General features: G+C 36.5%; 1 protein-coding gene across 1 annotated transcript in view; it reads left to right on the top strand.

Annotated features, from left to right (window-relative positions):
* The window catches only part of NOX4 (NADPH oxidase 4), a 172,553-nt gene that overhangs the window by 88,173 nt on the left and 69,694 nt on the right, over positions 1-14,686 (top strand). Inside the window, exon 13 of the mRNA XM_046017410.1 lies at positions 2,635-2,695. Within this exon, the coding sequence (XP_045873366.1) occupies positions 2,635-2,695 (61 nt within the window). The remainder of the gene's footprint in view (positions 1-2,634; positions 2,696-14,686) is intronic.

The following is a 14,686-nucleotide window of genomic DNA, read 5'->3' as shown; positions in this document are numbered from 1 at the left end:
ATTAAATAGTATAGAGTGAAAATGATGGGTGGTTTTTACACATCACACCATCTTACTAATAGTATAATTATTAAGATATACTAGTTAACAAAACTTAATGATCTTGGAATGCCAATGAGATAAATATTAGAGTCACCATTATAAATGAAATAGCACCATTATAAATGAAATAGTACAAATAATGTTTAAATAATATCATATTTATAGTTTTTTTTTTTACTTTGTTTAGTATTTTTATCATACAGTAATGATTCCATTAGAAACACTGATTGCAAAAGAGTAGTTTGGAAATTCCATGCCACATCAATTCCCAACCCTGAACCTTTATTAGATCATGTATTTTTAGTATGTTTATGATTTGTGGTGAAGTGAGCAGTATCTACATTTTTATTTTCGTGTTCTCTCTGGTTTCCAAGCTGCCTTTCTTGTTTGACTGTGAGTTCTTTACATTTCTCCATGGTGTCTTCTTTTCCTCTTATTTCCTCTTCTTACAGCATCCCAGTTTGACCTACACTAATTGGTTGATGCAGTGAGCTCAAGGATCTTAGACTTGCTTTATGCAACCCATTCTCCATCACAGAGCCCCCAGGACCACATAGGACTTCAGCTCGTGTTTCCCCTTAATTCTTATTGTTGCATGTCGATTCTAGTAATCAACAAATAACTTTTCTTCCCCCTACTCCATTTGATTTCTCATGCAACCCTTACCCATTTTCCATGTTTGCCTTAGTGGGAACAGTGACTTGCCATAGTTAAGAACTATGTAGTTGATCCAAACTCTGTCTCGTCTTCTTACTAGTTGTATGATCTTGGGCAAGTTCATATTTTTCAGTCTCAATTATTCAGTTTCCCTTACTGTGAAAGACAGGGGTTGTTGTGAGATTTTGGAAATAAAGAAATTGCCACTGTCCTTTGTAAATTGTACTCAATAAAACTTTGGTAGTTACAGGTTTGAGAAGTTAGCAATGGGAAGGGGGGTGCTAATTTCTGTAAAAATCAGGAAAGGACAAGATATTGTGTGATGAGAAAGGGATGTTTTAGGAAGTAGGACAGTTGAAAGAACTCTCATCATACAGTTAAAATAATAAGGTGTATAAAGTTCTTGTCCTTAACCCTTAGATTAGACGTGTTTTCAGAGTTCAAAATTTTGTGGATTATAAAGGTATGTATATTTCATATATTACATAAGAACTCTAGCAGGATATGGGGTAACATTCTTATACAAACAGATACTTTTTTTTTTTAACACCCACCACAAAACTTTTTTTTTTCCATTTTATTTATTTTTTTCAGCGTAACAGTATTCATTGTTTTTGCACAACACCCAGTGCTCCATGCAAAACGTGCCCTCCCTATTACCCACCACCTGTTCCCCCAACCTCCCACCCCTGACCCTTCAAAACCCTCAGGTTGTTTTTCAGAGTCCATAGTCTCTTATGGTTCGCCTCGCCTCCCCAATGTCCATAGCCCGCTCCCCCTCTCCCAATCCCACCTCCCCCCAGCAACCCCCAGTTTGTTTTGTGAGATTAAGAGTCATTTATGGTTTGTCTCCCTCCCAATCCCATCTTGTTTCATTTATTCTTGTCCTATCCCCCTAACCAGATACTTTTTTTTTAAGATTTTAGTTTTAAGTAAAATCTGAGCAAGGAGTCTAATGCTGGGCTCAATTCCAGGACCCTGAGATCATGACATGAGCCAAAGGCAGATGCTTAACCTACTGAGCCACTCAGGTGCCCCAACAAATGGATACTTCTATAGAAGACTCTTCTGTATGAATTTTTATACAAAGGTGTTAGCCTCCCATCATTACCCTCCCATAAACTCAAGTTAGATAGTGCCACCAAATGAGTTATGAAAAAACTTACTTTTCACAACGTTTGAATCTGATGATTATGGATGAGAGATTAGAGTTCTGAAAAATAAAAGGGGATTCTGCGTTTCTTTATTGTGAGCTGAAATTTTTCTCTCATTTCAGTGATGTGGGTGTTTCCTACATTTCATAAACATGAGGCTGTGAATGCTTTTCTTACTTCCATAACCAGACTCATTCCCTCCCAGGTACCCTTGCCAGTTCACTCCAGGTTATTTCTTCTGAGAAATAAGGGAGGGAATGAAATAGAACTCTTTCAGTAGGAGTTTCCTTGTCGGACATGGAAAATTCAAGTCACTTTGGGAAATTTTTTTTTTTCTTTATTCCTGGAACTTGTTAAGATGTGAAGTGTGTAATAGTATCTGGAGTGAAAAAGACATTAAAATCATTAGTCTCCATTTCTTCCTTTGTGGTTAAAAGCTGTGCCCTCTTAAATATTTTGATTCAAAAGGCATTTTGGCAATATTTGTTGTTAAATGTGATAGACTAACAATTTTAGACTATATGTCTTTTTTTATATAGATAACTATGGGCTTTTTAGAGAAATGTATATTGTATTATTGACTGGTCGAAGTTGCTTTTTTCTTCCACTAATGAAGATCTATATCAATTTTTAGTTCATTCCTTTCTATTTGCTATTGATTTGGAGGACTTGCTATGAGAATGAAAATTGTTATTAAATCATAGTTTGGTAATACTTAACTATTACGCAGAATTGATTCCAGTGGTTTTTGTTTGTTTGTTTGTTTGTTTGTTTGTTTTAGTGTCCTACTGAAACCAAAGCAACATTTGGGGTCCACCTTAAAATAGTAGGAGACTGGACAGGTATGTGGAACACAGAGTTTTAAGGTACATGCTTTGAAAATAATGGGTCTACAATAGTTTGCATGTGTTTAAGTAGTAGGACTACTAGCATATATAGAAATGTGTATATGTTCTCAAGCTGTTGTTTTCTTTCTTTGCATATACAGTTTTGATAGTCATATTTTCTTCTTGTAGGATGCATTTTTAGAATTCAAATACCTTGGATATCAATAATTGTTAATGTATTGTTTGCTGTGTTTACAAATCATTGGTTTCTGCCTACTTGTCAAATGCACTGGCAATAGTGAGAAGAATGAAATGTTTCTTTTAGAAAATATGATTTTAAAATAAATAGTTTATTTTACTCTCAAAATAATTAACACCTGGGATTGGGATTTCTATTGAGATTTAAATCTTCCAGTTCTTACATGACCTTTTTGTGATATTACCTATGTGTATAATATAACAACTCCATGGCATCTTTGGAATAGTGGTCATTTTTTTTTCAAGATTTTATTTATTTATTTGACAGACAGAGATTATAGGTAGGCAAGAGAGGCAGACAGGGAGAGAGAGGAGGAAGCAGGCTCTCCACGGAACAGAGAGCCTGATGTGGGGCTCAATCCCAGGACCCTGGGATCATGACCTAAGCCGAAAGCAGAGGCTTTAACCCACTGAGCCACCCAGGTGCCCCTGGAATAGTGGTCATTTTTAATAGAAAATCTATTAGTGATGTGTTACTCATTTATTCAATAAAAACTTTTATATTATGTATGACATGCATTGCATTAAGAGTTCTGAATAAATAAATGAAACATTGTTCATTCTCTATTCCCCTGGTCCAATGCAGTGACTAACAAGTGAGTGCCCAATAAATGTTAACTTGTTGGCTAGTTGCTTAGTTTGGCTGCTCAAAAGAAAGAATGCAGTATAGACATGAATGCAAGTATAAATAGAAGTATTTTCTAATTGAGTGCTAAACTAGGAGGAGGGAATCCAAAAAAGGTAGATTTAGAATAGTCTAGGTTATACGAAGAGCTTCACAGAGAACAGGGAATTTGAGCTGAACCTTGAAAATCAGGCATATGAAGAAGGAAGTAGGTCATTTTAGCAAAATTCACAGCATTATCAAAAATCAGGGAAGGTAATGTGTAAACCATATCTGAGAAAGGTGAGTCAGTCAGCCTAGCAGAAGCAAAGACTTCATTCTTGGGAGTACTATGAAAAAGATATTTGGGGTTACTGCAGTGAAGATCTTGAATGCCTTGACAAGATAATAAAATAACTTAGAGATTCTAGAGAACTTTTAAGAGATTTGGATCATTGTAACAATAATAGCATTAATAATTTGCTGGTTGGATAGATTAGAATCTACTGGTGCTGGAAGGCAGAGGAGAAGAGTTCAGGGAGGAGTGGGAATGGAAAGAGGACTAGAAGGAATGGATTTGCTGGCACAGGTTTGAGAAGTTAGCACTGGAAGGGGGGACTAATTTTTGTAATAATCAGGAAAGGGCAAGATATTGTGTAATAAGAAGGGGGTATTTTACAAAAAAGGACATTTAAAGAGCTTACATCAGACAGTTAAAAATAATAGTGCGTAAATTCTTTATCCATAGAAAGGACAACCAACTTGGAATTGGAGACTTGATGAAAATGGAGAAAAGAAACAAGTGTATTTAATGAGAAAATGATGAGATTAATCAAAAGATCTTGGAGCAGTAATGACCCATTCAGAATTATGAAAAATCAGGCTTTAATACGTATAGTTTATCTGATCGCATCAAAGGAGGTCATGGTAGCCCCTTGCTAGAAAAACACTGGAGTAGCATGAAAATAGTAGTTGTCATGATAACCCCAGAACTAGTTGATATTATCATAGTTGTTTTGCACTATTTGACAAAGAACAAGTAAAGTTCTTTGCTAAGAATCTCATGAAATGAGAATTAACTTCAGTAATGAATGGTCATTGAAAAAATTCTGTATCTGAAGAGAAAAAGTACAATGAAGATATAATTTAATTCATCATGATAAGGGGAAACTTCATGATGGATTATTACTAGCTATTGCTGCTAAGTTTCTTCATAAAGTTATTTTCTATTGTCAGTAGCTCATTAAAATAAATGATTACCTCATCATTTATTTCAATCTTTTCTATTAGGGACACCTTATAGTTTTAATTTTTCCTCCTTTTTTGAGGGAGAAATAAGATCATTCTATTTAGTGTTCAGTTCCAGTCAGATGCTTTTCAATTAATAAACCTTCTGGGTTGTTGACTCTAAATATTTGTTGACTTGGAAAAAAGTGTCAAGCGTTCATGCATAAAACCCCTAAATAATTCTGCACTAAATAATATCTGGCACTTTAGTTCAAAAAAAGGTTTAACTGGCTTAAAACAATGGAATTATAATTATGGAAGGGAAACTGGGAACATTACTCTAAGATTATTGGGTTTTGTTTTAAAATAATTAATTAAAACTTAGTGTTAAGAGCAACAGGGGAGCACTTTTTCATGTGTCTGTTGGCCATCTGGATGTCTTCTTTGCAGAAATGTCTGTTCATGTCCTCTGCCCATTTCTTGATTGGATTGTTTGTTCTTTGGGTGTTGAGTTTGCTAAGTTCCTTATAGATTTTGGATACTAGCCCTTTATCTGATATGTCGTTTGCAAATATCATCTCCCATTCTGTCAGTTGTCTTTTGGTTTTGTTAACTGTTTCCTTTGCTGTGCAAAAGCTTTTGATCTTGATGAAATCCCAATAGTTCATTTTTGCCCTTGCTTCCCTTGCCTTTGCCGTTGTTCCTAGGAAGATGTTGCTACGGCTGAGGTCGAAGAGGTTGCTGCCTGCATTCTCCTCAAGGATTTTGATGGAACAAGATGGGATTGGGAAGGAGACAAACCATAAATGACTCTTAATCTCACAAATAAACTGGGGGTTGCTGGGGGGAGGTGGGATTGGGAGAGGGGGAGCGGGCTATGGACATTGGGGAGGGGAGGCGAACCATAAGAGACTATGGACTCTGAAAAACAACCTGAGGGTTTTGAAGGGTCAGGGGTGGGAGGTTGGGGGAACAGGTGGTGGGTAATGGGGAGGGCACGTTTTGCATGGAGCACTGGGTGTTGCGCAAAAATAATGAATAATGTTACACTGAAAAAATAAATAAAATGAAAAGGTAAAAAAAAAAAAAAAAGAGCAACAGGGGTAGTAAATACCAAAAAGTTGTTTAAAAGTTGATTATCAGAGGTTTGTTTTTCAAAACTGACAGATATTTTATAGTTATTTTTTTCTTCCCTGAAATATGTTCTGCCTTGGGCAGGTCAAAAGAACAACTTTTAGACTGCCCCATGGATGGTCTTTCCAAGACTAATCAATGATACCCAGCAGCAAAGTGATCAAGAAGCAATTTAAGCAGAGCTCAGGACAAGTAGGCCTTAAAGTTTCAGATTTATTGTCTAGCTCTTTATTTTACCTAGGACTTTTGTGGCACACCTTAAGTGTGTGAAAGACTCACTGAGTTTGGAAGACCTTTCAAACCTCAAACACAATTTAGGTTTTCCTTGAGATGATGGTCATGGAACAGATAGAGTAAATTACTCAAGTGGATTTATCGTCGAATTAATTTTTGTTGCTTCTCTAGAATCAGTCATACTTTCCAATTTCAAATACATGATCACAGATTGCCTACTGGTTTGCTTATCATTCAACTATCCAAAATGTTTTGTTATTTTGTGCATTAGATGTCATTACTATTGAATAATGTCTGAGATATGTTACACTGTTGGTTTTTTTAGTGGTCTAAATAGCAACTTACTCTCGCATTGAAATTACTCTAAAAATTTTGTCATTTTTCCATTCAATAGTTAATGGATTGACAACTGGTTAAATATGCAATAAGGGCTTATTGTACATATTCTGTAATAGATTTTCCTTGAATCTGTGTTATCAGTTTCTATCAATTTTATGTCTAATGAAAAATATTCCTATAATCAGAGGATATGGTTCACTTTGAGGATCAAAAGTGGGAAACCAGGGCCATATAACATCATGAATTTGTCTTAATATGTAATACACTGATACTCATAGTACAAGAAGCCATAGATAAAATTTTAGTTGAAGACTAGACCAAAAAAAGAGTTGATCGTTCTCTCTCTATTTACTTCTATGTCATCAAATTAGCCAGGTACATATTATACTTCATCCAGCTGATTGTTTATGAAAAGATTAAAACAGAATATGTATAATGCATGTAAAGTATATATTTTTTCTTTGGGGGAGATCTTTATAAGTCAGATTATGGCCACACAAATTATAATAATGTTGTTATTTCATAATGAGAACATGTTTTGGAACAACTGTGGCATCCACATTTTACCATCCGTATCTGTGAATGGCTTTGGTGGCTGTAAAAAGAGTAAAAAATCAAAAGTACTCCTATTGAATACCAACCATTTTTGAGAGGGCATGCCCAAAAAGCAGATGCAAAATCGGTTTGAGCAAGCTGGCTGTTTTGAACAGCACAAATCATACTTGGATATATGAAATACCTGGGTTTTACATAATGCATGTTCACATAGTATAAGCTTTAGCTGAAGCCCATAATAAATATGAATTATGAATTTCTACATTTACAAAGGCATGACTAGAAATACTCTTTGTTGTTGTGACTGCTGCTTTGACTAGCAAATTGTCATGCTTAGATATTTGTGGAAGGTAACATTTAAACTATTTGTTATTTTGGCTCGTAATTAGATATTTATTAAACACCAACTGTATGCCAGACACTGTCGTGTAGCATGTCTGGAGATACAGAATTGGTCAAAACAGACAAGGTCTCTGCTCTCCTAAAGACTATATTCTAGTCAGTAGAGATCTTCAGTAAAGAACAACAACAAGAACAACAAAAAACCAAGGTATAATACGTTAGATAGTGAAAAATGCTATAAAGAAAAATAAAGGTAAGGAAGTAAGAATTGGGGGGGAGTGCTGTTTTAGATGGGGTGTTTAGTTACGGACAAGGAGATGAGGGTTTGTCAAGTGGATTTCAGGAAGAAATCCTGAGGAAAGAGTGCAAATTCCCTGAGGTGGGAATGTTTGGATACTCGAGGAACAGCAAGGAGGCCAGTGGGGCTGGAATAGAGATGAAGAAGGGGGGAATTGTAGGAAATAGACTGAAGGGTAGGCAGGGGGTCAGACACTGTAGGCTATGGGAGGACTTGGATTTTTATGTGATTGAGAAAAAAGGCATGGTTTAAAAATCTACATCTGAATGATACCCATTTTATTTTAATACACCTTCCTAGTTGTTGTCAGGCCAAGGTTATTTATTTATTTGTTTTAAATGATTGAGTTTAGGGAGAGGGAGGAAACGGTGGGAATTCAGAGTGGCAGAAAACAGGTCAAATTTTTTGTTGCGGGGGGGAATGTATCATTATTTTAATAATGCTTCAGGAGTGGTTTTATCTCCTGCCATACATTCCTGATTTATGGGTTCTGGTAGCCTGGTGCCCCATCAGCCCCAACGATGGTAGTATCTTCTTTCTATTCTCTGGTTTTCTTCACAGTCTTTTAGCTTTGGTTCTTCCCTCACCTAAGTCACTAGTTTCCTATATTAAATTCCTTCCACTTAAATTATGTAGCCGTTCCTGGTTTTGGTTGAATTTAGACTATTACAGTCCAGTTCACAGGGAAGCCTCTGTGAACAGAGCTCTGAATCCGGAGGAATGCTGGAGAAGATGAGAGGAAGTATAAAAACCCGGAAACAGGCAAATGTTTGTGGTCAAGGACCAGTTAGATGTGCAGTATTGCTGGAACTGAGTATGAACTGAGAGAGAATGTTGTAGGAAATAAAATCTGAGAATACCCAGGGACCAGACATGGTGGGCACTTATACACTTCAGTTTTATTTTAAATGTTGTAGAGAATCCCTGGAGGATTTTGATGAGGGTCTGACTCACATTTTAAAATGGTAACTCTGGCTGCTCTATAGAGAATGTGATGTGGGTGGGTGGGCCAGAGTGGGAATTAGGAGATGAGTTTAAAGAGAAGCCTTTGCTGCTGTCTAGACAAGAGAAAGTGCTAGTTACACATAGGGTGAGAGTGACAGGGTCACGAAAAGTGGTTGGATTCTGAAGGTATATCTGACAGCTATTGTTGACGGATTGGAGGTGGGATGTAAGAAGAGTTAAGAATCCTGTGGACCCTGGGTGGCTCAGTTGATTAAGGGGTCGACCCTTGATTTTGCTTAGGTCATTTTCTTAGAGTCGTGGGATAGAGCCCCATGCTGAACGCCACACTTAAGTTGGAATCTGCTTGAAATTCTCTCTTCCTCTCCCTCTGCCCCTTCCCCACTCGCTCTCCCTCAAATAAATAAATAAACTCATTAAAAAATTTAAAAATTTCAAAAAAGAAGAGTTAGGAATCAGAGATAATCTAAGGTATTTAGAGTAAGTAAGTGGATGGAGTTAAAGAACTTTGTGGCATATCAGGGAAACAAGAGTGGGCATTCAGATTCAGTTTTGTACAGTTTAAATTTGAGATGTCTCTTAGGCTTTCAAAATGTAAAGTTGAATAGACTTTGTGTGTGAATGTGTGAATCTGGAGGTTAGAGTAGAGATCCAAACCTGGGAATTATGATATTTCGGATCTAAAGATGGGAAGCTGGATAGGATCAGCTACAATAGTAATTCTCACTTATCTAAAATTTATATACATTTTAATATACCTTTATATATATCTTATATTATATATTATTATTTACCTTGTATGTATTTGGCCTGTATGTCATTACATTAATATACATTTTATAGCAATTTATATTCATTTTATAGCATTTTATATGCCCTCTTCACATTCTCAAAATGAAATTTGCAAATATTATGTACACAAATTATTTTTAAAAAACCAATATAATATCCTAACCTTAGTATAAAGGAGCTATTAAAAGAAAGTAATTTATAGTAAATAATTTATATTTCCTATTTAAATTTTCAAACATGACTATACTAGAAGTATAATGAAACAGGTGACTTAGCCCACATACAGAGTGATCATGAATAAGACAGTTCTAAATACAGGATCTCAATGCAATTGAAATACTATGAGCACTATTTTCTTTATGGTGTGATTTTCCAAAATAGTGAACTTCTTTTGGTTAAGTTCTAGGCACAATAGTTTACAATATTACTGCCGTTTGCAGGGTGGTTGCAATTTTGGGATTTTTTAAAGCACATATTTAGGTCATATGAATACTTTGCATTTATGACAAATGAGTTTTTCATTTACATGAATGTCCAAAAAGTCACTTGAAAAACAAGCAGGAAGTGTGACAAGTCCTTGTTGCATAGCATCTCCTCCTCCACAATGTTATAGGATATCGAATGTCTCTAACCCCTACCCTCCACACTTTAGTAACTGCTGATCATCATTTTGAGAACCAGATTGCCTCCCCAAGTTCTGAAAGCTGGACCTCCAAAGTGACACTGTGCTATCAAGAATAGCTACTTGTATAGATAGAGAAGAAGTATAACAGAATTCTGAGACTTTCAACACGTGGAGTCCAGCAAAGGTGACAAAGGTGGAGTGGCCACAGAAATAAGAGGGGAACCAGGAGAGTTTGAATCCTGGACAGAACAAAACATTGTTTCAAAAAAGAGGCATTGATTAATTGAAACAAACGCTGCTTCTGAGAAGTAGAGTAAATTGAGGGCCGATTTAATGACATTGCGAGATGTGTTTTTAATGGAGTGTTGGGAACAGAAGCCTGTCTCAAGTAGGTCCAAGAGATAGTAGGAGAAGTAGAGGTGGTCCATATAGATAAATCCAGTGATATGTTGGGACCAGCTCCTATGAGCTCATTTGATCGAGTGCTTCTCTTCCAACTCTATGTTCTGTGAGGTCAAGTTCAATAGCCTTAAATCATCACAGTATATTTATGCCACAAAAATTGACAGACATCTTAAAAAATGGATTTAAAAAATGTCTAAAGACCTGGCTCTTAAATATTTGCCAAAAACACCACTGGGCAAATTCTAAGGAATTTCAATATAAAATGAAATAAAGCAGTAAGTCAGTAGCTGAAGGAAGGAGGATATAGGGACAAGGCAGATATAAGTTAAGAGGACATATAACAAATACATGTGTAGAAATATAAAATATGTACACGTATACATATGTTTCATTTGAGCAATTATAATATGTGTAGATACTTCTGGGAAAAATGAGAATGAAGTAGAGAAGAAAGAGTTGATATTGCTGGAGCAATAGAGGGCATAATCCCAGAAGCAAGGTCCACACATTCCTCTTAATGCATTCCAGAAGAACTGGATTCAATGTACAAGTGGAGGAGTTGACCATGGATAAGGTAGCTGGGCAGTTCTTGCTTCCTAACAGGAGGGGGCACAGAGAAGATGATTACAGAGCATGACTACAGATGGATTGAGGGGTTTGAGTAGGAGGGATGGGGTTTCTCTACTGGGTCCTTCTGTTTTCTTGGTGAAAAAACAGGTTATCACTGAGACTGAGGATGGAGAAAGGGGTGCTAAATTTTGAGGAGAAGGAAGAGGTTTCATGTATCATTTGGAGTAGTGAATTGATGAGTGAAGCATAGTAGCCCTTCTGAGATGTGCCAAAGAGCCTACTAAGGCATGTGGTCCAAAATTCAAGTGAGACAACTCAGAATAATTGTCAGTTTTTTCCAGGCATGTCCAGTTCTTCAGATTAGCCATTGTGCAGGCAGGAGTGGTGGTGGTGTTGGATTTTACCATTGTTGGTCTACTTCTGATTGAATTCACGATAGCTCTCACCTCCAGTCCATTCTCTGTACTGTAACCGGAGAAGCTTCAAAAGCCGAATCAAATTAAATCACGTCTCGTGCTTCAGTCACTTGAATATTTTCCCATTGCTCCTAGGATAAAGAGAGAAAATCCTCATGATGACCTTGAAGGGCCTTCCTGCTCTGGTCCTGACCAACCTCTCGTCTTGATTCAACTGTTTCTTTCCTGCACTACAGCAACACTGGCCTTTTGGTTCATTCTTTTTTTGCTTGCTTCCTTCCACCCTATACCTGTCCTGATCCGTATGTTTACAGTAGTTTCCACCAGCCTACTCACCCCTACCCACACATGTACCAGGTATGTTTAGATCATAGCTCAGGAGTCATTCAGAGAAGCCTCCTAGATACCTCGATTTTAGGTGTTATTTCTTATATGCTATGATATTTCTGTTCTTATGGGTAATTATCTCTGTTGGTAATTATATTTTCAGTGTTATCATTGGTATAGTGAGTTTCCTCCAATAGACTCAGCATAATTATGGTTGTAATCTTTTAGCTCACCATTGTAGTCAAAGGTCAATTAAAATGCTTGTTCCTAATAAATGTAATTATTTGTTAAGAGAAGGAAGGGAGGGAGGGAGAAAGGGATGGACAGAAAAGTGTTATCATTGGTATAGTGAGTTTTCTCCAATAGATTCAGCATAATTATGGTTGTAATCTTTTAGCTCACCATTGTAATCAAAGGTCAATTAAAATGCTTGTTCCTAGTAAATGTAATTATTTGTTAAGAGAAGGAAGGGAGGGAGGGAGAAAGGGATGGACAGAAGGAGGAAGGAGTAAAGCAAGCAGGCGGGGAGACATATCCTCTGCTTCACCGACACTCACAACCTAGTGGGGGCAGGAGTCAAATATATAAACAAAATGTAATGCTCTTCTCTCTAAGATGGAGGATGTAGATGCTTCTGGGAGGAAGAGTTAGGAGGCTTTCTAGGGCTAACAGCATCAGGGTAAATAGGACTTGTCCAGACTGGGACATTATTCCACGGAAAGAAATAGCTTGAATAATGGCTCAGAGGCGTGAACTATCATGGAATGTGAGGGAAATGTCAATGATGTTGGGAGGCCAAGCTGGGATGGTATCCAGAGGCCATGTCATGGAGGAGCTTAAAATTGCTAAGAAGTCTGTTCTTTTTGCTTAAAGATGTTGCTGAAAAATTGAAGGGCTTTAAACAGGAACTGAAGTAAAATTAGCGTTTTATATGGATCTCCTTACTGATACCACAAAGATTGGCAGGAAGAAAGACCAGGTAGAAGCAAAGACACCAAATTAAAGATTTGTCGTAGAGTGAAGGAAGCTGAGGAGATAAAGAGTTGTGTGGAACGAATGATATATAGAGTCCAATGTAATAGGGCCAAACAATTACTATGGGGGGTTACTGCTAACCATATAAAAATTACCTCAGTGGGAAAATGTAGGGAAGAGACTTGGGGATAATTGTGTTGCTGTGAATTATTGAGTATATTAGAGACCAGTAAATTGATAGTGTACAAAAAGAAGCTCATAGCAAATGGATTGGATTCTAAATTCTTCCTATTTCTAAATTTCCCCAGAACTCTGAGAATGACTGAATTTATAGTTTAGTCTGACCTGTGGTTAGCTGTGGGAGATGAGTAGCAAATCCATATGCAATTACTTGAGTATCCATCTAGGTGGGTCTGGGTTAGGTTGAGGATTAATATTTTATGTCTTAATGTTATATATTACTTATATAACAGAGCAGTATAATTCTGGTCTCATGTGAGTCTATGTGGGAATCATGGAGGACAATTAATTAGTTAATTTGGTAGAATTCAACGTAACCCATTTGCTATCATAATATAATAAATCATTCAATAAATATGAGCTGGGGTTAAATTTCATATTTCATAACCTCAGAAATCAAGGAAATTTTTCTATCAGGGAAATGAGTAATTTATATTATAATTTAAATACCCATCTGCTCTCAGGAGAGAGGATGAATTGTTTTCCCCTTGGTTTCTCGGTTGATGAACATGAAATCTGAGCTATCATTGTTTCACAGATGACAGCTCACTTATAATGCCACTGAATATGTACAGACAGCTCACTAAAAGATTGGAATTCATTACTCATTCAGTTTTATTCTAGTTCAGTCATTTTATGATCCCCAAAATAGGGGGGATGCACAATTTTTGTTTTCTAACCAATAAAAATTTTATTTATTGACTTTTAATTCTTGGAAAAAAGCAAATTCTGCAATTTTTGGACCTGGAAGTAGAGTTATTATAGCAAAGTGGTATGTTTGCGTGGATTATTCTGTTTTTATTATGAATTGTTTTATCCCTAAGAGAAGTTTGGACTCTTGGTTATCTTACTATTTTTTTCTGCTTGATTTTACTCTATAAAGAAAATAAGAACAGTGAGGAATTTTTTGGTAATATGATTTCTTAAGAATGTAAAAAATATGACAGTAATGTACTGGGTAACCAAAAACATGTGTATCATTTTGCCAAGTTAGTCTAGAGTCAATGAACTAAATAATTTCCAAGAAGCCAAAAAATCAATGATTGTGTGCCATTATCATGATCATGAGGAACATTTGTAAGCACTCATTTGTTTCTTGCACTTGCTAAGCATTTTATGAGGGAAGCTAAGTAGATATAGTTCCTGTTCTCTAAATGTATTATAATTTTAAGGCAAAATTATAACTGGATGGATTATAATGATGCAGATAAGGTTATAAATGTCATCCAAAGGAATACATCTAAGACCTAAATAAGTGCCAAAGGAAGGTGCTTAACCTCTGTGGATTCAAAGGCAACTGAGTCAGGGAGTTTTGGGACTAGGGTCTAGTGAAAATGGTACCATTCCTGTGATTTTTCAGCTTTAACAAAGGAGGGGTGTGGGATGTAATAAACAGATGTAAATAGAAGGTAAACTCTTTCATGAAATGAGATTTTTAGAAAATCTGGAGGTGAGAAGAAAAAAAAGAAACAAGATGGAATCGGGGCGGGGAGACAAACCATAAGAGACTCTTAATCTCACAAAACAAACCGAGGGTTGCTGAGGCGGGGGAGGCGGGAGAGGGTGGTGGGGTTATGGACATAGGGCAGGGTATGTGCTATGCTGTGGTGAGTGCTGTGAAGTGTGTAAACCTGGCAAATCACAGACCTGTACCCCTGGGGCTAATAATACATTATATGTTAAAAAAAAAAAGAAAGAAAAT

This window comes from Meles meles, chromosome 8 (genome assembly GCF_922984935.1).
Source record: "Meles meles chromosome 8, mMelMel3.1 paternal haplotype, whole genome shotgun sequence".
NCBI classification, from domain to species: Eukaryota; Metazoa; Chordata; class Mammalia; order Carnivora; family Mustelidae; genus Meles; species Meles meles.
The sequence above is the reverse complement of the archived record's forward strand: the minus strand, read 5'-3'. Positions and strand labels throughout refer to the sequence as shown.